This window comes from Sorex fumeus, unplaced genomic scaffold (genome assembly GCF_029834395.1).
Source record: "Sorex fumeus unplaced genomic scaffold, SorFum_2.1 ptg000030l, whole genome shotgun sequence".
Classification (NCBI taxonomy): domain Eukaryota; kingdom Metazoa; phylum Chordata; class Mammalia; order Eulipotyphla; family Soricidae; genus Sorex; species Sorex fumeus.
This window is the reverse complement of record NW_026606087.1, coordinates 20,188,292-20,214,173: the sequence shown is the minus strand read 5'-3', so window position 1 is coordinate 20,214,173 and position 25,882 is coordinate 20,188,292. Positions and strand designations below refer to the sequence as shown.

The window sequence follows — 25,882 nt, the reverse complement described above, 5'->3', positions numbered from 1 at the left end:
CCTATTCTGAGGCCTTGTGATGTGCTGAGGATTGTGCTGTACTTGCCCGGATGGATCCGACACAGGCACACGTGCACACACAAGATCAAGGCCTCATCTGACTGACTGTCTTTTAAATATGGCTCAGCAGGGAGACAGAAGAGAAGGAATTCTGTGCAGAAAAGGCTCAGAGCAGAGAGCTCCGAACAAGCCCCTGGGGGGGGGGGTGGGTGGGGACGGGGAGGGGGGGGAGCTGCAGGGGAGTTCAGGCAAATACAGTCGAAAAACAAATGCAGACAGTGGGCCTCAGCTCAGTGAAGTGGCTCAGCTTTCCTGGTCTAAGGGGCCACGGCAGGGGGTGGAGGTAAGAGACAGCAGGAGGTGAAGGCAGGAAGGCAGAAAGGCAGGAAGAAGATCCTGTGAAGACTTTGCAATGCCAGAGTTTCAATTTATCAGGGAAAGGGTTGTGGGAAGACAATGTATGGAAAATAAAATATTAAAATTTGGTTTTTGCTTTCTGGGCCATATCCAGTGATGATCAGGAGCTCCTCATGGCAAGGTGCTGGGGGTGGGGGTGCCCGATGAAGCCGGGCCTCTTGCGTACAGAGCATGAGCGCCAGCCCACTCACCTCTCTCTACAACCCTATGGAAAGTTTGAAGCAGGGTGTCAGCATGAACAAATCTGCCAGGCTTTGTTGTTCCTACTGTGTTTCCTCCATAGGAGTACTTCAATTGTAACCAATCCCATCACTAGCCCATAAATTTCTACAAACGCCAAATAAGATCAAGGTTCAGTACAGTTTTGGACTAAATCAGGCCTGTTGTGGTGAACAAAGGTTAAGTTATTAAACCTCTACTAGGTGGGAAGACTAGAAAATAATACATTTTGTTCAGTTCAGGAATTATCGCAAGAATCAAATGAAATAAAGTACATAAAAATATTTTTGAAAGGCCAGAGCAATAGTACAGTGGGTGGGGCTTTTGCCTTGCATGTTGCCAACCTGGGATCTATTCCCAAGCATGATAGCACAGCGGGTAGGGTGTTTGCCTTACAAGCGGCCAACATGGCCGACCCGAGTTCGATTCCTCCGCCCCTCTCGGAGAGCCCGGCAAGCTACCGAGAGTATTCGATATGCCAGACACAGTAACAACAAAGTCTCCAATGGAGGCGTTACTGGGCCCGCTCGAGCAAATCGACGATCAACGGGAGGGCCTTTACCTTTACCTTTACCTTACCAGGAGTAATTCCTGAATGTAGAGCCAACAGTAACCCCTGACCAATACTAGGTGTAACCCCCCCCGCCAATTTTTTTTTTTTTTAAATAAAGTACTCTGGACTTTCATTTAAAAACTGCACAACAAGTTTTGGTCAAGTTGTTCAAATTGTCTGAGCTTCAAAGTCCTTATTTGTAAAACTGGACCAAATCCTACTTTTCTTAGTACTATAAGGACTGAAATGCTTAATCTGAAAAATAGAATGTGAATAGCATTTTACCCATTTAGATTTGAGTATGGAATGTCAACTGGTCATCTACTTGGTCACTAAATATTCACTGAGGACATGAAGTGTATAGGGTCCTGATTGATCAGAAGTTCTAAGGCAGAACTGGAACAAAATTAAAAATTATTATCGTAATGTTAATGATTAGATGAATATAAGGACACAGCAACCTGAATCATAAGCTTACAGATTTCTCTAGAACTGTACACTGAAATTAAGTAAGAATATGTCTGATTTTCTTATTGTCATTTTTAAGTACACACCCACAAATGTGTGTTTGTGTGTACGAATACGAGTGAGAAATATTAGAACTCACAAAGGAAACATAAATCCCTCACACTTAAAATTAAGAAACAATAGAGGCAGCAAATCTCTAGGTGAAGATGATACAGTAGGTTATATAAACTAATAATTTATTTTGGAAGCCTCACACTATGTTTGACTCTAGAAAAGGAACCAAAGTAAGCTAAATTACATCAATAAAAAAGTATGACCCGCTCTGCTGGGATGCTGTTTCTTGTGATGAACAGCAAAGGCTTGAACTTGGACGACTGACTAACAGCAATAATAAAAACAAAGCATGTTAAAATGGCTGTTGCTAGACCCCCCAACCTTGGGGATCAATGAAATAATGCCTGTTGCCGTATATATACAATCTCGTGGGGCTTTGTGTTTTGAGGAAGAAGAAGTTCACATCATTTCTAAGCTAGCAATTTGCTTAGGTTTTGTTAAGTCTGCTATGGTTACAATAAAATATGATCTTTCATATTAAATCACTTGTGACCTTGGTAAAATATTACTTTATTTTAACTGACTCTTGGGACACTTTGATTTTATGAAACATGCACTTTGGTTTTTGAAAGTATGAAGCAAAACGAGATATTCCTAGGCTACTACGTCATTATTAGCAAGCCATCAAAGTTCTGAAAATACACAGAAAAAGAAATGCAAATCACCGTCTAATCTGGCTAAAATATGAAAAGAATAATTACAAATAAAAACTATACACATTCGGTATTTTAAATCCTTAAAAGACAAGGCTGAAGTCTGTTTAGCTTCCAGGATTCAGGTCTCTCTTCCCCAAGGTTATTTCTTGTAAGAAAGTCACCAAACCAAATAAGGTTGTAGGTAAACCAAACAACCATGAAGGGCAGATGCATGGACACCACCATTTCTGGACTATCAAAAACTAATTTGGGGCCAGAGAAATAGCACAGTGGGTAAGGCACTAGTGTTGCATATGGCTGACCTGGGTTCCCTCCCTGGCATTCCATATGGTCCCCCAAACCCCACCAGCTAAGATCCATGAGTGCTGAGTGAGAAGTAAGAACTGGACACTGCAGGGGTGGCTCCTTAATAGAGCAACAAGAAGACTCTAACTCAAGGATTAAGTTAAGGCATCCACGGTTTAGAAAAAAAAAAGAGGGGCTGGCACGATAGCACAGTGGGTAGGGCATTTGCCTTGCGTGCAGGTTCAATTCCTGGCATCCCATATGGTCTCCTGAGCACCGCCAGGGATAATTCCTGAGTGCAGAGCCAGGACTCAGCCCTGAGCATCGCCGGATATAACCCAAAAATCAAGAAAAAAAAAAGAGTCATATCAGCCTATTAATAGACTTAAACATTTAGGTTCAGCAGCTGGAGTGATAGTGCAGTGGGTAGGGTGCTTGCCTTATATGCGACAGACCCAGGTTTGATCCCTGGCACCCATATGGTTCCCTGAGGCCAACAGAAGTGATTCCTGAGTGCAGAGTCAGGAATAACCCCTGAGCATCAAGGGTATGGCAACAAAACGTATCAAATTTAAGTTACAGATTGAACTGGGAATGAAGTCAATGTCACATTACTGAAATCAGATTATTTTCTTTTTAGCCTTTCATCTGCTTACTAAGGGGGCCTGGGTCTTTGAGTACTCTGGAAATGTAAGGAGAGTAGATTTTGTGGGCAGCACGAGAGCACTGGGCATCCACAGGCACACGGTGCCCTCAACCAGAGCAAGCTGTGGTTTGCTAAAATGACCTGCGCATATGGCACTGACAAGCATTCTTACATTTCTATCAGCTCCAGGCCTGGCACTGATAAACACTGATGGTGACCCTGGTTCCCACTGACGTAAGTAACCTGGTTGCCAATTCCCAGTGTAGAGTGGCTTCTCCACAGCAGTCCAGCAGAACTATATAATGATACAATCTCACAGAGTGAAGAGGAAATTCAGCTTTCTAATATTTTACACTTGCTGTTTTATATTTCTAAATGAGAGATAGAATCCGGAGTTCTGATCTTCGTCAACGCTCAAGAATCAGGGACGCTGTCTCATTTGCCAAGACATCAAAAATCAGATGGGCTGGACACGTAATGAGGTTTACAGACAACCGCTGGACTAGAGCCATTACTGATTGGATTCCACGGGACATCAAAAGATCACGTGGACGCCCACCTACAAGATGGTCAGACTTCTTCGTCAAGACCCTGAATGATCGGTTTGAGGCTCTGCATATTCCTAGAACGAACAGATACCATTGGGCTACGCTAGCACGCAACCGGGATGAATGGAGACGTTACTGGCACCCGCTCGAATAAATCGATGAATAACGGGGATTAAGTGATTAAGTGATTAAGTTTTATATTTCACTAAACCCCAGTGCTAACCAAAGAACTCGTATGAAACTAATAGTGTGGTGGAAGAGGAGTGATTACACTGTTGCCTTGAGAGTGTTCTGGTATTAAAAATGCCCCTGAACTGCTCAGTGTTTACTGACAGGGTTGACCTACATTTGCACATGCCCATTATCTTGCTGTAGCCTGGGAATAAAGCAGTCCTGTGGGCTGAAGGGTGCCTGCTGGCCGAAGTAGACTGGTAGAGACTGCCTCAACATACTCTGTAGCATAATGATGTTTTTCTCGGGAATGTAAGTTATACTACCTGAAAATAGTCACATGCTTACGGAGAGGAGGTGCTGGTGAAGGAAGCTAATCTTCACTATTAATTTCTTCCATGGACTTTCTCTGGTTTTGTCTTTGTGCCATATCCACTGGTGCTTGGGATGATATCATGGGGCATTGGGGAATCAAACCTGAACCTGGGCCAGCCCTATTCCAAGGCTTTTATAAATACTATTTCTTTTGACCTTTACCATAACCTTGTGTTGGCCACCTTCCCACTGTGAACTGTAGTTCAGAGGGGTGCTAAAGTTATTCAAAGTCATGCAACGAGTATGGAAGTCATAAAACGTGCTACTCAAAGATTCTGTAGCAGGAGTCAGATTGAACAATGGGTCCAGGAACCACCCCCTTGATCCTTCTGCAAACTTCTTCCAGTCAGTGACAACACTGCAATGATGAAGAGGCTGAAAAGTCTGGATAGGGCATGGTACTCCTCCCATGGGCAATGTGGCTTGAGCATTTCCCAACAATCTACAAGAATCTTCCTTGGAACTAAGTTGCAGCTGCACCTGCTTTTCCTTCCATAGTCTCATATTCAGCATACTACATCTTGCTGGATGCCAACTAATGCAACTAGTAAATATAGGGGCATTGGTATTGAATCATGTAATTGTTGGGGAGGAGGGTGAGTGTATTAACACAGAATTAATACAGTGGGTCTAAGACACTGTCATTTCATTCATTGTAAAGGAAGTCTGATACAAATAGCAAATTTAAAAAGGTTACCGGTGTCAAATGTTCCCTTTTGATTGGGACAACAGACTAAGAGGACCAAAGGTAGAAGGTCATGAAGTTGTCAATAAGACTAACAAATGCATGTGTGCTAAGCAGGAGTGCACAATTGCCACTTTTTGGCATTTATTAGCGTTATACTGAAGGGCTTGAAAAAGCAATAGTGGTGAAAATCCTGAACAAAACCACAGGTACCATCTGTCATAGTGCTGCTGTAGCATCAAAAGGCAGTTAGATTTTTCAAATGGCAAACCAGTAGTTTTGCCAAATGTTTCAAATGGACAAACAAAATTAACAGAATGGAAGAGATGTTGAACACCTACTCTGACTAAGGTGATGTGGTAAGAAACTCATCAGAAGAATTAAAATGAATGTTAAGGTGAAGAGTCTCCATATAGGGCAACTTCTATACACCCTGATCTCCCAGAACATATGACAGTATACTTTCAACCAGTAGTTTTTGTCTGGTATAGCTCCCAAAATACACAAACGTTTTCATATATTGTGAGTTTCAGATATAAATGATAAAATATAGCGAATGCAGGGTTGTAAAGGAAAAATAGGCCAATATATTTTGTTTAAAAGATGATATAACATCAAGTTATTAACTTTAAGGATAAGTAATATCATGTATATTTTAATGGCTATGGGTAAGGAAGGAAGAGGATAAAAGTGACAACATAATAATAAATGCCCTTACTTTTCACATTTTCCATATCCAGCCAGAATAAAAGATCTCAAGTCATCACTAAAAGCTTTGCGTTCTCTTGGACTCTTAAATTCAGATATTAATAACTCCTTTGTAGAAATAAATAAAAAAGCACTGATGGAAGATGTAAAGTACATTAGTGTGCGTGTTATCTCCCGCAGTATGAATTTAATGGGTATCTTAATAAGGAGATATAAACTAATGTCACTGATTAGAAAGCATATCCACTTACATCTTTTAGTAGCCTCCAGTGGGGCTTGGTGACGATGCTTGAGTGCAATTACTATAAGGCAAATGATGAATTAGTTTCAGGGCAAAGGGACACATAAATGTGTCTCAGAGATGAAACAATTATACTCTGTATCACAAGTGAAAGGTCAACTCAAAAGATAGTGCAGGCTGCCCCCAAATGTGGCTAACCAATTTGGCTAAGCCACTGCTTGGATCTTGCTGAAGCTAAGCTGTTTTGATAGCTGGGCCGCAGGCTTCTTTGGCTAAAATAACCTGAAAGTAACATTTATGTGTTTTAAGTCTCTTTTAATCTCCTAAATACCACGAAGTGATGTTTATCAGATTATAAGACACAGGCACATTCCTCTAAGATGATTTCATTCTCGGGGGACCTCATCATCCTGAAGTCTTATTAAAAAGAGGCCAGGGTTCACAAGCCTTTAAGAAGAACACCAGCATTACCAACAAAATCTAAAAATCTTTTGTTGACCTGTTTCTATAAAGTCCCTTTCTGTTCTTGGTGAGTTCAGTAATCTTTATTTAGCTAATGTTGGATAAAGCGATCCCTATCATCGACGTGTGCTTTCTCTCACTTTCCTCTTCTAATTCAGTTTCATTTCAGTGCTCAGTACAGGGGCTTGACCTACAGTGTTAAATGTCCAAACACCCATGGACTCATTTATTACTAGGCATCCGAGAAACCTGTCATTCCTTTAGGTATGTAACTATCCTAAACTCAGCCTACTTATTTACATAGAGGTATTTTTATATCATACATCCTTAAAACTACCATTGTTTCCAGGGTTAGAGAAATAATTAGTATAGGGAACAAGGCGCCTGCCTATGCAGATTCCATCCCTGTCATGGATTATGGTCTATGTGCATCTCATCAGGAGTGGGATGCTCATGGACTGTGCAGAGAACCAGGAGTAAGCTCTGAATACCTCTGGGCATGGTCCAACCCCCAAAGACTAAGGTAAATGAAATGTTTTCCATATACAACAGTGTTTTTAATTTCTTTCTATAACATGAGGGGCCGGAGCAGTAGTACAGTGGGCAGGATGCTTGTATCACATGCGGCTGACCCTGGTTTAATCCTCAGCCACATATGGTCCCCTGAGAATGTCAGGAGTGATCCCTGAGTGTAGAGCCAGGAGGAAACCATGAGCACCACAGGGTGTGGCAAAGATAGAAGAAGAAGGAAGAAGAAGAAGAAGAAGAAGAAGAAGAAGAAGAAGAAGAAGAAGAAGAAGAAGAAGAAGAAGAAGAAGAACAACAACAACAACAACAACAAGAGGAACAACAAGAAGAAGAACAAGAAGAAGAACAAGAAGAAGAATTAGAAGAAGAAGAAGAAGAAGAAGAAGAACAAGAAGAACAAGAAGAAGAACAACAACAAAAACAAGAATAAGAAGAATAAGAAGAACAAGAAGAACAAGAAGAAGAACAAAAAGAAGAAAAAATAGCAAAAGAAAATATAAACTTCTATCTTAAAAAAAAAAAAATAAAAAACAGGAGGAAGGAACAGTGTAGCAACTAGGATGTTTACCTTGTACCCAGCCCACCCAGGTTTGATTCCTGGATTGCTGGGTGTGGCACAAAAACAAAACAAATGGTCATTTTATAGCCTGAAATAACATGAAGGAGGAAAAGACATTAAAAAAAATATTCCTGGCAGATCTTCCTGTGATTCACTTAAAATTCCTCCTCCATCAAGGAACCAACATTTAACTATTGACTCTAAGAATTGATTTCCTTGTTTAGAAAATGAGGGCACCAACTAAAAACTGAAAATATTACTATAAAAATTAGGGACAAATAATAAAATGTGTTTGCATACAGGAAATCAAAAATACAACTAGGCATTCCAGTTCATAATTTTTTTCTCAAGTACATGACAGTGAAACATCAAGTCTTTAGTAATGGCAGATATTTCTGAGACTACCAGAATTCAGTGACATGTTATCATAGAACATAAATTTGACTTCTATACTATAATTTCAAGATATAATGCATAAAGAGAGAATGCTTCAAACACATATATTTAAAGCATCATGTCCATATCATTGCATAGCTAGCTTCAAGGCCTCACAGAATGCTATTTACAAAACTGATAGCAAACATATTGCTGACAGGCTCAGGCCATTATGAATAGTATTGCCATAAACATTCTCATATGTATCACTTTTCAAATTCACTGGGTAGGGGCTAGAGTGATAGTACAGCTGGTGGGGCGTTTGCCTTGCACGCGGCTGACCCGGGTTTGATTCCTAGCATCCCATATGGTCCCCTGAGCAACGCCAGGGGTAATTCCTGAGTGCAGAGCCAGGAGGAACTCCTGTGCATCGCTGGGTGTGATCCCCCAAAAAAAGCAGAAGGAAAAAAAAAACCCCTCAAATTCACTGGGTAATGCCACACTTTTTTCTAAAATGATTTTATACTCCCATCACCTCTACTTAAGAGGAACCAATTTAGAGAATGTGTGTCTGTCTGGGTGTGTATGCTTTCTTGTGTAATCAAAACAAGATCAGGAGAAATGACTGAACTGACAGAGGAATTAAAAAGAAGATTTATTTCAATTTCTTTGTATTAGAAGAATAATTTAGGAATTAGAAAGATGAAGTGACTTCCCTGATATAATAGAAAATATACGGCATAATGCGTTAAGGAGCAAAGGACTTAGAGAAAACTCAAAACAAAAGGCTAAAACAGAATCTAGGCCTCCTTAAGACATTCCTGCCTTGCAAGGTAGACTCATAACAATGAGATACATCTCTTATTAAGTGAACACATGGGGACAAAGACAAAACTGCTTTAGAGGAGCTGAGAAAGTTAATAACAATATCATATTGTACAACAGAGCAATAAAAGCCCCCAAATATTAAATTTTGTGTGTGTGTGTGGAGTGGGGTGTCTGGTTGAGCCACACCCAATGATATTCAGTGCTTACTACTGGCTCTGGACGCAGGCAGGGCTCACGGGACCACATGGGATGCCACGAATTGAACTTGGGTTGGTTACATAGAAAGCAAACATCCTATTTGTACTACTACTCAGCTCCGCCTCACCCCCAGATATTTAAATAAGGATACTGAGACCCTGCGAGAAATTTCTTATCAGTTACCACATGACAATATTGAATAAAGAAGTGAAGTCATGTCTGTTAGGACCTGTGCAACTATCCACATGATATAATAAAACTAAACTAAACTAAAGGCCCTCCCGTTGATCGTCGATTTACTCGAGCGGGCCCAGTAACGTCTCCATTGGAGACTTTGTTGTTACTGTGTCTGGCATATCGAATACTCTCGGTAGCTTGCCGGGCTCTCCGAGAGGGGCGGAGGAATCGAACTCGGGTGGGCCATGTTGGCCGCTTGTAAGGCGAACGCCCTACCACTGTGCTATCGCTCCAGCCCAAGAATAATGTCATATGTAAATTGCAACTAAAATTGGATTTTGCTAATTTTACCAAAGTTAATAGACATTTTAGGGGAAGTTCATAATATTAAGAATATATATTTAATCAGGCAACCTCTTTGAAACTGGAATCTCCATTTCTGCTGGCACAAGGGATTAAATTTGATGGTAGAAGCTGAGCCTAAATGATAAAGAGAAAAACTGGTTTCTAGTTCCTGCACTGGTTCCTTTATAAGACTGTCAGGGAACCTCATGAGGTCACTATTTTTATTCTGAAATATTACAATTATATATACACATTCATATTCTAATGATAAAATTATGTGCTCAAAAAAGAAAAAGAAAACCAGAAAATACGAAATAAAAAAAATTACCCCAAATCTAACAAAATACAATTCTGACACTCAACTGGAGTATTTTTTTTTATACCTAATGCTAATTTTCTTGGGGGGGTGGTAACTTTAAACTTTTTATTAAAGAATTTTGTGATTATTTTAACAACTAATCACAGTGGATATTCAACTCCATACCCTCCTCTTTCCACTAATAACAAACATATTTCAATGCCATTACCTAATCTTCTCAATAATTTTAATGGCTGTGGATGTTTCTGTTTATTTAACCCACCATCAATATGCTATTTTCAATTATTATAAACATTTTGAAAAAACCCTGTTTTCAGGAAGTTAGGATTATTTCCTTATGATAGAGATCCTTACAAGAATCACTAAATCAGAGGCAAAAATTCAGTTTTGTTTCTTTGTGAATCCCTCAATGCCAAGGGCCCTAGGATGAGATGCTGCATGGGTCCTGTGGTGCCAGGATTAAACCAGGCCACCTTGGTAGTGATCAGGGGCCTCCCAGGCTACATCCAGAGGTGCTCGAGGCCTCCTGGAGTATATCTGACCAGGGAAGGGAACCATGTGATGCCGAGAACTGAACCAGGCTTAGCCCGTGTAAAGATATCCCTCATCCTCTGTATTATTCATCTCTTTAGCTCTAAAATTCTTTCTATTTTTGTTTGCTAGTTTTTTGTTTGGGGGCTGCACCTGGCAATGCTCAGGGGACCATATGGGCTGTGAGATTTAATCTGGGTTGGCCGCATGCCAGGCAAACACCTAACCTGCTGGACTATCTCACTGGCCCCAGGACCCTGGAAATTCTATTTCAGAGAAGAAAGTGTGAGGAACAGTGTGTGACCTCTTTGAAAGTAATTTGAAAACCCTTAAAGTACTAAATAAGTGGACAGTGATATTATTATTGAACAGAAGTCAGAAGTTACAGACACCCAAATTCCACCATAGTCAGCGCCAGCTCATAGCTCCTGAACTGTGAATGCTGCCAGACCATTTCAAGTAAACTGATGGCCTTGCTGACTGCTCTGTGACCGTTTTAGAACAGGGTTTGTCATGAACTGCCTTATAACTGTATATCTCATATTGTGATCCAATTAATTTTTTTTTTTTTTGCTTTTTGGGCCACACCTGGCGTTGTACAGGGGTTACTCCTGGCTCTGCACTCAGGAATCACCCCTGGCAGTACTCAGGGGACCATATTGGATGCTGGGAATCAAACCCGGCTTGGCCGCATGCAAGGCAAACGCCCTACCTGCTGTGCTATTGCTCCAGCCCCCCATTTTTTTTTAAATGGGGCTGGGTGGCTTCCCTACCCTTCCAGCTAGGTCCAGCAGCACACACATCCAAACTCCATCATAGTAAGGGGCCCAGCTTTGCAATTCCTGAAGCACACAGCCATGTTAGTGGCTACTGTTCCTCCCAATTTCACACTACTCACAGCACAGGAAGAGCACAGCAACCCTATGGGGAAGACAAGAAGAAGTCTACCAAGCTTAATGAGCAGAAATAAGACCACAGAGCAGCTCTAAATATCTGAATAAATCCTCAGGAACATTAGTAACACCATTGTGAAGATGTTTAATGAGATCAAAGAAACAATAGCATAGGTACTTAGCAAAGTCACAGCTCAGAGGAAAGAGAGTGCTGAAAAGAGAAAACGACAAGCAGAAATGAAGAGCACAGTGATTTAAAATACTCAATATGCCCACGGACCACCTCTGGCGCCACGCAAGCTCATTCACCGGCCATGATCCAGAGACTCATAAATCTCAAAAGAGATAAACAAATTGCAGAGACTCTTATGGACCCCATGCAAGGCTGAGTCATCTGGGGCACCCCAGAATTGGGTGGGTGAGCCCAGCACCTGCCAGGCAGAGCCCTGGGAGCTGAAAACCTCCATACTCTATAATCACCACAATATTCTCGGTTAAACTCCACTACTCGGATCTACTGAAAAACTGAGGTATGCGGCTTTTGTGACTGAAACCTCTGGGCTTTCCTGGAGTCTGGGATGGGCTACCTTCCCCATCTCCCTGTACTTCTAGAAGACTGGCATTCATGCACACGCCCTAAAGATACCACCCAGTTAAAAATTTAACTCAAGCTGTATCGCTGCATTAAAACATTTTGGACTTCCTGTAGCATGCAACCAAATTTGTGATACCTGAAACTTTACAGCACTGATAAACCAGGAGTAGCACACCAGATTGGTGGGGATGTAATGTAGAAGACTCTTAAAGGCCCTCCCGTTGATCGTCGATTTGCTCGAGCGGGCCCAGTAACGTCTCCATTGGAGACTTTGTTGTTGGGAGCGATAGCACAGCGGGTAGGGCGTTCACCTTACACGCGGCCAACATGGCCTACCCGAGTTCGATTCCTCAGCCCCTCTCGGAGAGCCCAGCAAGCTACCGAGAGTATTCGATATGCCAGACACAGTAACAACAAAGTCTCCAATGGAGACGTTACTGGGCCCGCTTGAGCAAATCGACGATCAACGGGAGGGCCTTTACCAGAGAAGACTCTTATAAGGGCTTAATAGCTCCGTGGTGAGATACAATAATCTTCACTAACTTTCTTCTGAGGAAAATTTTTTTGACCATTCTTTTAGCAAATTATAACAAGTATTATAAAAATAACTTACTGAGGGCCTTCTAGGGGGGCAAGCCTAAGGGGTGGGCAAACTGGAAATAAAGGTGGTGGGAGGGCACAAATTGTGGTAGGACTGATGTTGGTATACTGAATGCCTGTAACAAATCAGCATGAACAAGTTTGCAAACCACAGTGTTTATATAAAGTATAAGGGGAAAATTAAATTACAAAAAATAAAAATTAAGATACTCAATATTCGCTCTGACCAGCAGATTAACAGCAGCTGAGCAAAAGATCAAGGAGCGCTAAGATGAGATGATGGAAACTGCTAGAAAACAACAAAAGGTGGAAAACTGTCTGAAAAGAAATAAACAGCACATCAGAGAACTATGGGATGGACTCAAGAAGGATAATATAGAATCACTGGAGTCCCTAAAGAATAGGAAGGCAGGGCTGGAGCTATAGCACAGAGGGTAGGGCATTTGCCTTGCACGCGGCACTCAGGACTTACTCCTGGCGATGCGCAGGGGACCATATGGGATGCTGGGAATCAAACCCGGGTTGGTCATGTGCAAGGCAAATGCCCCACCCGCCGGGTTATCACTCCAGCCCCTGTATAACCGTATTTTTAAATTTTAGAATTCCTAGCACTTTACATAACTGATGTACCAAGAGTTGCACACCACATTTGATGGGTTTAAAGTAGAAGGCAACCAATCTAAGGGGAAAATACATGTATACACACACACACACACACACACACACACACACACACACACACAGCTCAACCTTTAACAATACGTTAGTAATAAATACAAGGGCTTAAAGACTCCAGGGTGAAATACAACAATCTTCACACACTTTTCTCTAAGGAAACATATTTGGATTGTTTTCAGTAGATTATTCATAACAAGCATTACAAAATAAATTATTTCGGTTCTGCTTTGGGAGCAAGGTTTAGGGTTCGGGGTGGAAATAATCGAAATATGGTGGTGGGATTGGTGTTCAAATATTCATTGTAATAAATTATTGTAAACTTTATAAAAATAAAATTAAATAAAAAACAATAGGAAGGCAAATTGGATGAGATAAAAATATTTAGGAATTTCCTAGACTTGAGGATTATAGGTACCAAGGTCCAAGGGGCCTGAAGGAACCCAGCGAAAACAGACCCAAGGAGGGAAACGCCAAGATACACTGTATTCAAAATGAAAAATTACATAGAATTTTGAGAGCGGCAAGATCAGTAAAGCAACTTATATATAAAGCAGATCTCATAAGATTTACAGTAGAGCTATCAAATGAAATTCCATGGCAGAGAATGGTGGGATACAGTGTAGAAACTCAAGGAAATGAACAAATGACCAAGAATATTCCCTCCAGTTAGATTATCATTCAGATTTTGGGAAATGATACAGAGCTTCAGGGACGGTCAACAGTGTAGGGAATTCATAGCCTTGAAACTAGTCTTACAAGAAGCATAAAAGGAGCTTCTTTAAAAGACAAGACAAGCTTCTTAGCATTTGGGCACTGAGTATGGCACTCAAGGTGCTTATGCTTCCCTTTACTTGATTAAGCAAGCTCCCAGCTTGCTAAGGAACTTCAGCATTTTCAATAATGAATTAATGTCTCATTTATACTGGATATGCTATGTCTTATTAGTTTTTTCAATGTTCCCTTTCTTAGGATAAAACACTTTCTACTATTTTTTGGGGGGTGATGGGGGTGGATCAGGATATATGTGGAGTGCTCAGGGCTTACTCCTGGCTCTGAACTCAGGGATCACTTGTGGCTGTGCTCATGAGACCATATTGGGTGCTGGGAATCAAAGCCCCCCCTTTTTTTGGCCAGGTTTGTCAGGTCAAGGCAAATGCTCTGCCTACTGTACTATCACTCTGGCCAACATTTTCTACTTTTATATGAATAATCAGATTTTTCCCCTTTATCTTTTCTTATTTCTCCTTACTCTTATTAAATTTTATATGAAACTGGCTTTACCTATTTTATGTGACTCTAAAATATATTAGCAAAGAATTAAAAAAATTTATTAATGACAGGGAAGACAGGATTACTACCATGAGTCACAAGAACAAAATAAAAGTTAATACGATACGTTTTAGCTATAAGAGTTGAAAACTTAACATGAAAGCTTATAACTATCTCACAGTGATTCAATAAAATCTTAAAAAAAGAGTTGAAAACTTATCTATGGCATTATACTACATTAAATGATTTTAATTCATTTACATATAGCAATCAAGCATCACAAAACAACTTTTGATTAATTTCCTGACAACTGCATTTGCCATTGCTCTAAATTTTCTTGAAGCAAGTAATATGAAATAAATTTGTCTTGTGCTTGCTAAGGAGGCAGGCTTGGGGTGACGGTGGAGGGAGAGAAGGAAACTGGGGACACTGTTAGAGAGAAGATGGTGGTGGGACTGGAGTTGCAACATTGTATGCCTGAAACAACTGCATTATGAATAACTTTGTAAGTTACAATGTTTTGATAAACATAAAAATCTAAAAAGAAGTTGGATGTATGGTATGCCATAAATCTTTACTTATTTTCTATCACTAAGATACAGTTTTCTATTCATAAGTTAAATATGAGTAGTTACAACCCTTTGATCTGTTGTGATAGTTTCAAAACCTTTAAGGTGATTTAAAGCCACATTAAAATCAAGCTAGCCTGAGATTTTACTTCCTTCCAGATTGAGGATCTGTGTGCGCGTTGGTCAGCATGAAGTTACAGAAGACAGACCTTTGCCCTCATACCCCTTAAAGATTTAATGGGTGGGGCCAGAGCGACAGTACAGTGGGCAGGGCGTTTGCCTTGCATGCAGTGGATCCAGGTTCAATCCCCAGCATCCCACATGGTCCCCTAAGGACAACCGGACTAATACCTGAGTGCAGAGCCAGGAGTAATCCCTGAACATCACTGGGTGTGACCAAAACCAAAACACACACACACACACACACACACACACACACACACACACACACACATACATACATATTTAAGGGGTAAAATCTCTACAGGGGAAAATGTTGCAGGCAGATAGGTACACACACACACACACACACACATACATATTTAAGGGGTAAAATCTCTACAGGGGAAAATGTTGCAGGCAGATAGGTAGGGGGGCCCTGGTAATGCACGTTTGGGAAATAACAAAACTTAGATTGTAAAGCCCTGATCATCACATTCCTTTGAACGACAAATCCTGAGTTCTTTGGAGAAGAGAAACTGAGGTACCATCCAGCTGAGGAAATTCAAGGTCCATCCGGAGAAGGGTGAACCCCTCAGAAAAGGAGAAGCTACAGAAGAAGTGATGAGATTATGAAGAGACTGTCAACTGTCAAAGGGGTTTCCCAGTGACAGGCCCTTGTTAGCTTTTTGGATGCCGAGGACTCCAGGAAAAACTCAGTTGGAAGAGCTATATAAAACCTCCTCCCGAAAGTCACTTGGGGCTTGCTCTTCAAGTCAGTGTTCTCCCTGAACGTGAACCTCGCCAGCCTGTCTCTGTGTCACTGCTTGCTTTTTCCACTCTGGAGAAGCCTGTGTTCTCTTTTGAACATATACTTCCTGTCTTTCTCTCCCCTCATATCTTTCTAAGTAAGTTTTGTTCAATAAATACTACTTTGTTTCACTTTAAAAAAAAGTAACAAACAGATGGAAATAAGTGTTAACGTTAAGCAAGCACACAAAAACGCTGAGGGGTATGAATTCATGGCACAGCAAGTTCAAACCCTTATATGTTAGATAAGCCTGATGGCCAAATAGAAATCACTTCCCAACTTAACAAGTTAAAAGGGACGGAAGAGAACATCATCAAAACTAATTGTTGGTATTGATGTTTTTCTCCATTAATCATTTCATCTATCTTTGTTGAGTCCACGGATGATAAAGTTTTATTTCTTATAACATATCTATCCAAATCCTTTAAATATTAATCTAAATTTAAAATATATATGTAGACAACTTTAAACTGATAATATGTGTACCTACAAAGCAACTCTTCTAAATTTAGGACTACAGCTTGAGTCAATCTACAAACAGCTGTGGGCCTTTTAGAGACAACACTTTCTCTCTTTCAAAAGACATATTACAAAACTATATGATGTGATTAAAATTCCCCCAAACTGGACTGCCCTGCCACAGAGGCAGGGGGGGATGGGGGGATGGGGGTGGGAGGGATATTATCCATGGTGGTGAAAAACGGGCACTGGTGGAGGGATGGGTATCTGATCATTGTATAATTGAAACCCAAGCACAAAAAAAATTGTAAATCTACAACTGTAAATAAATAAATAAATAAATAAATAAAAAATTAAAAAAAAATTCCCCCAAACTACAGTTTCAAATTATCTATGCTATCCTCTCCTAAGAGCTAGAAATTCACATTGAAGACTGAGGTCAATTTTTCACTTTATCTTGAGGCATCCAAGCTTAGTTTCCCTATAAGAAAAAAGAACAATTGTAAGTCTGTACCTCATGGGGTTATGGGAGATTATAAGGAAAAATGCCCTGTGACCAGTACAAATGCTAGACCATAAACATTATAATTACCCTATAAATATTATACTAAAAGATGAAAGATGAACATTTAAAGCCCCATATACCATGCCTAATCCAGGTAAGACCCAGTCTGAGTCAGTTTCTGTTTTTGAGATGAACAGAGTAGAAGATATGGATTTATTATTTTAGTATCTTGAAAACAAAGCACTGTATTTTTACAAAGTTCTGAAATTGACTCACATCATTCACTGTAAGTTAAAAAATACGTATTCATGTACAAACTGTGAAACAAAATAATAATGACTGGGGCTGGGGCTGCCCTAGAAATGCGGTGGTCCCCAGGATTAAAAAAAAAATGCAATGTCACCAGGAAGGTGTAACGATGTGGCCTACAGATGAGAAGAAATAACAAAAATGGGCTTTATTTCTTGGGAATAAAGTAAGTGATGTCATCAAAAGGCCAGCAGAGTGACACTGAATGATCCCAGAGGACAGGCCTCCTCCTAGCTTGGTCCCCATGAGCACGGCTGTAGGGGACACATTTATCTATTCCTTGGCTTCCCACGGCTCTGCTTCGTTCAGAGCAAACCACAGCTCAGTCTTGAAAGGCCTGGTCTGAATGTCTCCAAGGAGCACTTCCCACAGGAGTGATCACGCAGCGGTTTCGTCAGCACATGTTAATGCTGCCCTGGCGAGAAGCTAAGCCTGAGGTTCCCAACCAAGTCCTTAGTCCTGCACTTAACGGAGAGCAAGCAGTCAGCAAACAGTCAGCTCGACGTGGAGCCACAGAAACCGGAGGGGGCAAACAGAAAAGATTGCCCCAGAGACAGGATGTAGATGAAAGGAAAGACCAGTTGTACTGTAATATGAAGTGCCACATGTAGGAAAAGAATGAAGAACTGAGCAAGACAGTGCTGTCTTCAGCCATTGTGCAACTTCCATGGGCTATTCCCCACCCCCCACCCAAAGATTTTTTTTATTGAGTCACTGTGAGACAGACCCTTACAAAGCTGGTCATGATTAGGTTTCCGTCACACAATGTTCTGACGCCTATCCCTTTACCAGTGTACGTTTCCCAGCACCAGTGTCCCTGTGTCCCTAGTTTTCCTCCCTTCCATAACCCCACCCCACCCCACCCCACCCTGCCTCTATGGCAGCCATCTCTCTCTCTCTCCCTCTCTCTCTCTCCCCCCTTTCTTTCTATTTTCTTTCTATTCTTTATTTATTCTTTTTGTTTGTTTTTTTTCTTTTTGGGACACACCCAGCAATGCATAGGGGTTACTCCTGGTTTTGCACTCAGGAATTACTCCTGGTGGTGCTTGAAGGACCATACGGGATGCTGGGGATCAAACCTGGGTTGGCTGCATGCAAGGCAAACGCTCTACTCAATGGACTATCACTTTAGGTCCTCTTTACTTATTCTTAACTTACATTTAGCTTACAGTCTATTTCCACTTATTTATACTTCATTTAGTATTTGGGGAATAGAACTCTTCTTTTTCCAAGCAATAATGCTCTAGGTATCTGGAGATTACTCCTAGTGATACTTGGTCAACTCTTGGGCCCAGAGACATGCTGCTTGAGCCAAAGTTGCTGAAGGTCACTGAGACAACTCCAGGGGTTCATGGGTGCTGCCAGGGTCATATCCAGAAGTACATAGAGGATCCTGTGGTTCTGCAGAAGGCATGTACCCCTGAGCACTCAGCTATATCCTGCCCCCCAAAGTGTCTTTGTGCATTTTACTTATTTGGAAAACTCTTATTTAGTACTTACTCTGTTCTAGGCACTACTGTGTTTTACAAATATTACCTAGTCTTAGTATATTCTCTGAAAGATGGGACTAATAATAATAATAATGCCTGTAATAGTAGGTATTATTACCTCATCCTCATTTTTACAGTTGAAACAATGACACAGAGAAAGATTAAATCACCCCAAATCATATAAATCAACAGACCCTGGATAGTATTTACTCTTCAACACTCAATCATATGGCATTTATTTTAGTTGTCTTATTACAATTTTGGCCATTAGATCTTATCCTTAGATAAGGATTAGATCTTAAAGGATTTTGGCCATTCGTTGAATCATACTACATTAATTAAGATACCCATTTTTGTCTTCCCTGGTTACCCAAGTTAGCACATTTAGAAATCTAGATAGACGTTCCTTTAACTGGTATAAAAATTTACATATTAACAATTTTATTATGATTTCCTTTAATAGCTTAAACCTAAGCTGGTCACTTCAATATCAACTAAATTCATGTGTGTGTGTGTATATATGTACACACACACACATATAAATATTCTAGTTGAGGTACATTCTTTAAATACTTTTCTCCAAGCAAAAAGTCATTTGTTGGGGCTCTTGAGATAGTACAGTGGGTGAGGTACTTGCCTTGTATATGGTAACCCTGGTTTGATTCCTGGAACCACACATGGTCCCTACAGTCCACCAGGAGTGATCCCTGAGCACAGCGGGGTATGACCAACGCCCCCCCCCCCAACCCAAAAATGTTACTCATTGGGCTACTCTGGAAAAAAGCTCAGGCTATCACTAAATAAGTGGTTTGTCTTTAACTAAATAAAATTACTTGCCAGTTTAAAATACTGAAGGTGGGGGTAGTGGGGAGAGAGTGCAGCAGGAAGGGTGTTTGCCTTGCATGCAGCAGACCTGGTTCTGACCCCCGGCATCTCATATGGTCTGCCAGGCACCACCACAAATGATTCCTAAGTGTAGAGCTAGGAGTAACCCAGGTGTGGCCCCAACACAAACAAAAAACAACGTAAACTGGGACCAGAGTGACGGTACAGCAAATGCCCTACCTGCTGTACCATCACTCCGGGCCCTAACAGGGTTCCCTTTTCTTTAACATTTTTGGTATTTCCTGTCTTTGTATGTTAGCTATTCTGACAGGTGTGAGGTGTTATCTCACTGTAGATTTGAGCTACCGAGAGTATTCGATATGCTAGACACAGTAACAACAAAGTCTCCAATGGAGACGTTACTGGGCCCGCTCGAGCAAATCGACGATCAACGGGAGGACCTTTACCTTTACCTTTACCTTTATTTGACTTGTATTTTCCTGGTGATCACTGATGCTTAGCATCCAAATTTAAAGTCTGTTCACTACTTTGCTGCCCACACTTTCACCCTCATCTGGTCTTTCACGTGGTAACTGAGATCTCTACTAGTTATATGCCAACCAACAAAGAAGGCTGTTTTCATCCTCAGTGGCAGGTACTTGAAAACTACTAGGAAAAGTGCTAAAAATAAGACACTTTGCTTTATTCATGTTCAGTCAGTATCCAATGTATTACACACACACACACACACACACACACACACACACACACACACACACATACATTCCCTTTAGACAACACAGACAGGAAGAGGGTAAGCAGGTCTCACCAATCCTCTCAGTTCTTCAAACAGCCTTTGAGACTTTCTACTTGAAGGCCTGTCTTTCTAAGTTTGTGCTTTCAAAACTGGGGCTGGACAGATCCCAAATACTGAAGCAACAAATATTACAAAATTCTGTCATTTCCTCCAACAAAAAAGTGATTTTACTACGACTTCTGGTTGTGATGAAAGGTTCTATTGACTATTCAATTTCTCGACCAAGTTATGGATTCAGTATTAAATGACTTCACTCCTTTTCTCTGGCACTTTAACACATGCCAATGCTTTCATCCACCTCCACTAAGGTGGCTTATAAATTACTGAGGTGGGACCATTTTAATGGCATGATTTGTTCACATCTCTAGAGTATAAATGAGAGTGGCTGCGCACATAAACCCCCATTGATACAATGTGTACTGATACAAAATAACCCCTCAAAACTTAGCAATATGTTATTGATGTAAAAAAAAAGTTAAACCATAATAGTGATCCTTAAGATTTGCTATAAGTCAAAATATAATAAAACAAAGGCAGTGAAACCAAAGAGAAATAAAACATTCCCCACAAAATACTAAGAGATGTAATCAAGTTGAAGTGAAAAAAGAAAAAGTTAAAGGTCACAATTTTTCTGTTGCTGAAAGGCTGAGAAGGGACTTCCTGAATGAACTCGAAGACGAAGAGTATGTTTTAGAAATTTATTGTCCTCTCCTTTTAAAATGACCACAAAACTACTAACACACACACACACACACACACATACACGGACAAGATACCTATATTTTATGTATGTCGTGGGGTTTGCCTCTTGGTCTTATTCTCTCTACTTTCTCTCTCCAAATAAGAGTAAACTTGCAAACTTGTGAAAGAAAAATAAAACTATTAGAAATAATCCATTTAAACATAACTGTGCTTGGCATACGGGTAGCTTTGCTTATTTATTAATAAAGTTAGAGGCTATTTGAGAAAGAAGTATCCAACAGATGCGAGAGAGGAAAGTCTAATGCTGACTGTTCTTAAAACTTTTACTTCACAGCTATCCTTCCTCTTTGTCCTGATCTCAGAGCAAAGCGCAGTTATTCATGCTCTTCTTCGGGCGCTCATATTGAATTTGAAGAAAAAGGAATGATGTCTGTGTGTCTGAGAATATGTGCGTGAGCATGTCTGTGTGTGTTTAAAGATGCTGTCTTATGAAGAAATCTAGGTCCCCACCTTAATTAGAGTTGATTTGACACATATTGGCTTTAGGGTGCATGTCTTGAGGCAAGAAACAGACAACAGGGGCCAGAGCCACAGTACAGTGCGTAGGGAGTTTGCCTTACACATGGCTGACCTGGGCTTGATTCCCAGCATGGTCCTCTGAGCATGCCAGGAGTGATCCCTGAGCACAGAAGTCAGGAGTAAGCCCTGAGCACTGCTGGGTGTGGCAAAAATAAATATACAAATAGATAAAAAAAGAAAAAGGAAAAGACATATAAAACAAACAAGAAGAGAAAATCCTTTGAAGTCAAGTCAGAACTTACTCTACTGAATGAGGCCACGCTTACTGACTAGACTCTGGACTCCAGGATCAGGTGCTCTTTTCCACCAAGGCCAATGTGACTCAAAGTGCTCTGGGATATAGTGACAACTCACCTCTCCACTAAACTCTGCCCACTTCTTTTTTTTTTTTTTTTTTTATTTTTTATTAGTGAAACAACATGAGGTACAGTTATAGATTTACAAATTTTGTGCTTGGATCTCGGTCATACCACGATCAAATACCCATCCCTCCACCAGTGCCCATTTTCCACCACCAGGATAATATCCCTCCCCCCCATCCTCCCATCCCCCCATCCCCCCCTGCCACTGTGGCAGGGCATTCCCCCCTGTTCTCTCTCTCCTCCTGGGCGCTGTGATCAGCCAAAGAGGCATTGAGTTCTGCCCACTTCTTGACCACTTCTAAGGCTGTCCTTCCAATAAATGGAAGTTCAAATCCTATTTATTGTATTAAGATCGTTTGGTCTTATTCTCTGCCAAAAGTGGAGTACCAGATTTCATCAGTCGTGGGAAAAAGGGCACACAGAAAGGTGAGTCGAGGGCAGAGGTGGTGAGCAAGGCTGGTTTCTTGGAGTCAAGGAACAGGAACTGGAGGGTAAGTTACTGTAGAAGCAGCATAACCCGGAGGGCAGAGAATGACGCTAGGAAGTAAATGAATATGATGAAGGGCTACGAACTGAAAACCTGATACACTATCAGGAAAGAAAAAATATCTTATAAAAAAAAAGACAAACAAGTTGGGGTACGAACAATAGTACAGAGTGTGGGGCCTTGCCTTGTATGTGGCCAACCCAGGTTCGATCCCCAAGCACAGAGGCAGGAGTAAGTCCCAAGTATGGTTGGGTGTAAACCCAAAACAAACAAACCAAATTAAGAAAACAGTAAGTTGGATGAGGGGTGAGCTGCAAAGATGATACCATCACTGTATCACCGTCATCCTGTTGTTCATCGACTTACTCGAGCAGGTGACAGTAATGTTTCCATTCGTCCCAACCCTGAAATTTTAGCAGTCTCTCCTTATTCGTCTTTCCCAACACCGCCATATTGGAGGCTCTTTCAGGGTCAGGGGAATTGAGATCCATATAAGAGAATAACTCTAGATCAGTTAGGAACGAATAAGGGAACTATTTGGCCAGGCTTTAGATTCATACAGATAGAACGTTATGGGTTCAGAAAAATAAAAGCATCAGAAAACTCATTTTTCTATAAAAGAGAGTAGTCTATGATGATATAATTAGTAATGTCTTTAATAAGAGTCTAACTGATTCTCATCCGTGAGATACTCCAGCTGGATAAATGCCCACATGAAAACAAAATCTTGAAGCCAATGCTTTACAACTAGAAAACACACAGGATGCTAAATGGATGCGGCAAATTTCTTTATGTAAACACAGGCATTTAATGCTTTCTATCTGGGTGAAGTAAAAACCCACAAAAAGACCAAGACCAAGACCAAGACCACAACTCAACGACCGACTTCTGAGGTCAGTAGGACTCCGTCTCTTCTTTTCGGGTCTTGGTTAAGAAGCGTATTAAAGATCTGCAAAGGCACTAACTGACTACTCCATAAATAACCCCTGATGCAAAATGAGCAGCTAAAAGTGACCTAAGAGAAGAACGTTGTCTGAAAAGATTATTAATATGAAGCTACAGGAGCAGCTACAGGGCAAATGAGTATAAGCAAACAACTCAACGACCGACTTCTGAGGTCAGTAGGACTCCAATTTAGGCCCTCTGCTTCTCTGCAGTAAAATGGCCCCAAATAATATTGTGATACAACAACAATGAAACTTTGTGAAACATTCATTACCACTGAAACTGGCAAATCAAAGAGTCAATGGTATTTCATATGCATAAACGAGGAAGCAGGCTGTACCAGGGAGGGCGAGGGCTGAAGAGGAGTTTCTTACCTGCGCTATATTTTTGTTCAGAAGATAGACTCCATAATCAAACTGCAACTTCTCACCGCCTTTTGGGTATAATGGAAACCTACAAAAGATAAAGTTGAATTAGGTTTCCAAAACCTAAATGAAACGATTTCCATTTTGTTGACTGAGGTGGAGTTTCTTGGATATAGCATAAATATCTGAAGAACACGTATTGAATCACTTAGCAGTCGTCATAGCAACCTATAATCTCACATCTTCATAATATTGGCGAAATCAGCACAATGGATGCATTGTTTCAAAGGAAAACAAGAATAGGGATGCCACAAAAAATGAACAGATGAAGTGACCCATCAATTCCAAGGACTTGAAACCATAGTACCAATAAGTAAAATTTTATAAAAATGCATTTATATTCACAGAGGTGGCTGTTTGTCAGATATCACTCCTCCAAGGCAATGCAGTCTGTGCCACGGAACTCTCGTGAGACTTTCCATTTCACCCTGACTCAATGAGGCCCGAAGCCTGTGGATCTTTATAAAGACGACAGGCTGTTTAGGGAGTGGTTTGTCCACCCATTTCCCTTTCCTTACTCCTGCAAATGAAGGAAAGTTTAGAATATACTTACATCTTAGTTATTTTCCCCGATTCTCACAACCAAGCATACTTTTCAATCCTCTGAAAGAGGTTTATAAATGAATCAATCACAATTTAAGTAAGTTCCGGAAGAAAACTTCACCTGCCTTAGTTTTGCAATATATGATTGTTCTCAGGAATAAAACAGGGCAGGGGTGTGGCTCATTGATAGAGCACACATATGGGGTACAGTAGAAAAATCTACCGGATCCCAAAGTTCCAAATGTCATTTTATAAACCATCACATATAGACTCTCTGTACAGATCTCCACACCCATAGAAATGGTTTCAAATCTGGGAAGACAAAAGTAAAATAATAAACATTAAAAAACGAAAACTCTAGGGGCTGGAGCAATAGCACAGCGGGTAGGGCGTTTGCCTTGTACGCGGCTGACCCGGGTTCGATTCCCAGCATCCCATATGGCCCCCTGAGCACTGCCAGGGGTAATTCCTGAGCGCAGAGCCAGGAGGAACCCCTGTGCATTGCCGGATGTGACCCAAAAAGCAAAAACAAAACAAAACAAAACCCCGAAAGCTCTAAATTGCTGAAAAATGGATTTTAAAGCATCAACTTCATTATGCCTTCACTGTAACTTTTTAAAATATGTACTTAAAAATAGCCTTAAGGTATAAAATGCAATCTTAAGAGAAATAATCTAAAGCTTAAAGTCAAAGATTCAAAAAGAGCAGATTTCACATTAATTTGTTTTCAACTTCTTAAAGTATCACTTCAAATTAAGCAGAATACCTGGTCATTTCACATTCATCTTATTTTGTAAGAATACATGGATTTGCAGATCTTTTAGCAACCTAGAACAACAAAACCCATTTCAGAGGGTAAAGCCTATTTATCATCAGAAGATACAGGTATCTTATTTCAATATAAACAAAAAATCACATTAGTAAACTATGCTTAGGTAAGAATGTGGTTACTCAAGTGTAAGAAAAATATGCTTAGCAACACAAACAGGATTCACTAACGGACAAACTATTTATTTCCTGCTTTTACCCTCTTACAAGAAGGGCAATTACAGTAGCAAATAGTCAATTCTTCTTCAGATCAGTTTAAATTCTGTCACCAAATTGAAAATATGACCGGCTCTACAAGGCACAGCAATAAATAGGTATGAAGGTGGTTTGAGCCACTCTACAACATAAAGGTTATGATGCGACTCTCAAAAACCCTAATGTGACCCCAGAGGTTATTAACAGAAACAGGGAATCAGGGATGTGTCTGTGTCAGTGCCAGTACCTTATACGGGCCTGAATACACCAAGAGATCTATTCTCAGAATTAATGTGGTTTTTATTTATTTATTTATAATTTTTTATTCTTTTGAGTCACCACGAGATACATAGTTACAAAGCTGTTTATGATCAAGTTTCAGTAATACAATGATCCAACACCCATCCCTCCACCAATGTCCATTTTGCA

At 40.6% G+C, this 25,882-nt stretch overlaps 1 protein-coding gene across 2 annotated transcripts in view; it reads right to left on the bottom strand.

Annotated features, from left to right (window-relative positions):
• Positions 1 to 25,882, bottom strand: part of UVRAG (UV radiation resistance associated) — a 311,864-nt gene that overhangs the window by 55,612 nt on the left and 230,370 nt on the right. For both annotated transcript variants that reach the window (XM_056116060.1, XM_056116061.1), the window contains one exon: positions 23,837 to 23,915. In XM_056116060.1, the coding sequence (XP_055972035.1) occupies positions 23,837 to 23,915 (79 nt within the window). The remainder of the gene's footprint in view (positions 1 to 23,836; positions 23,916 to 25,882) is intronic.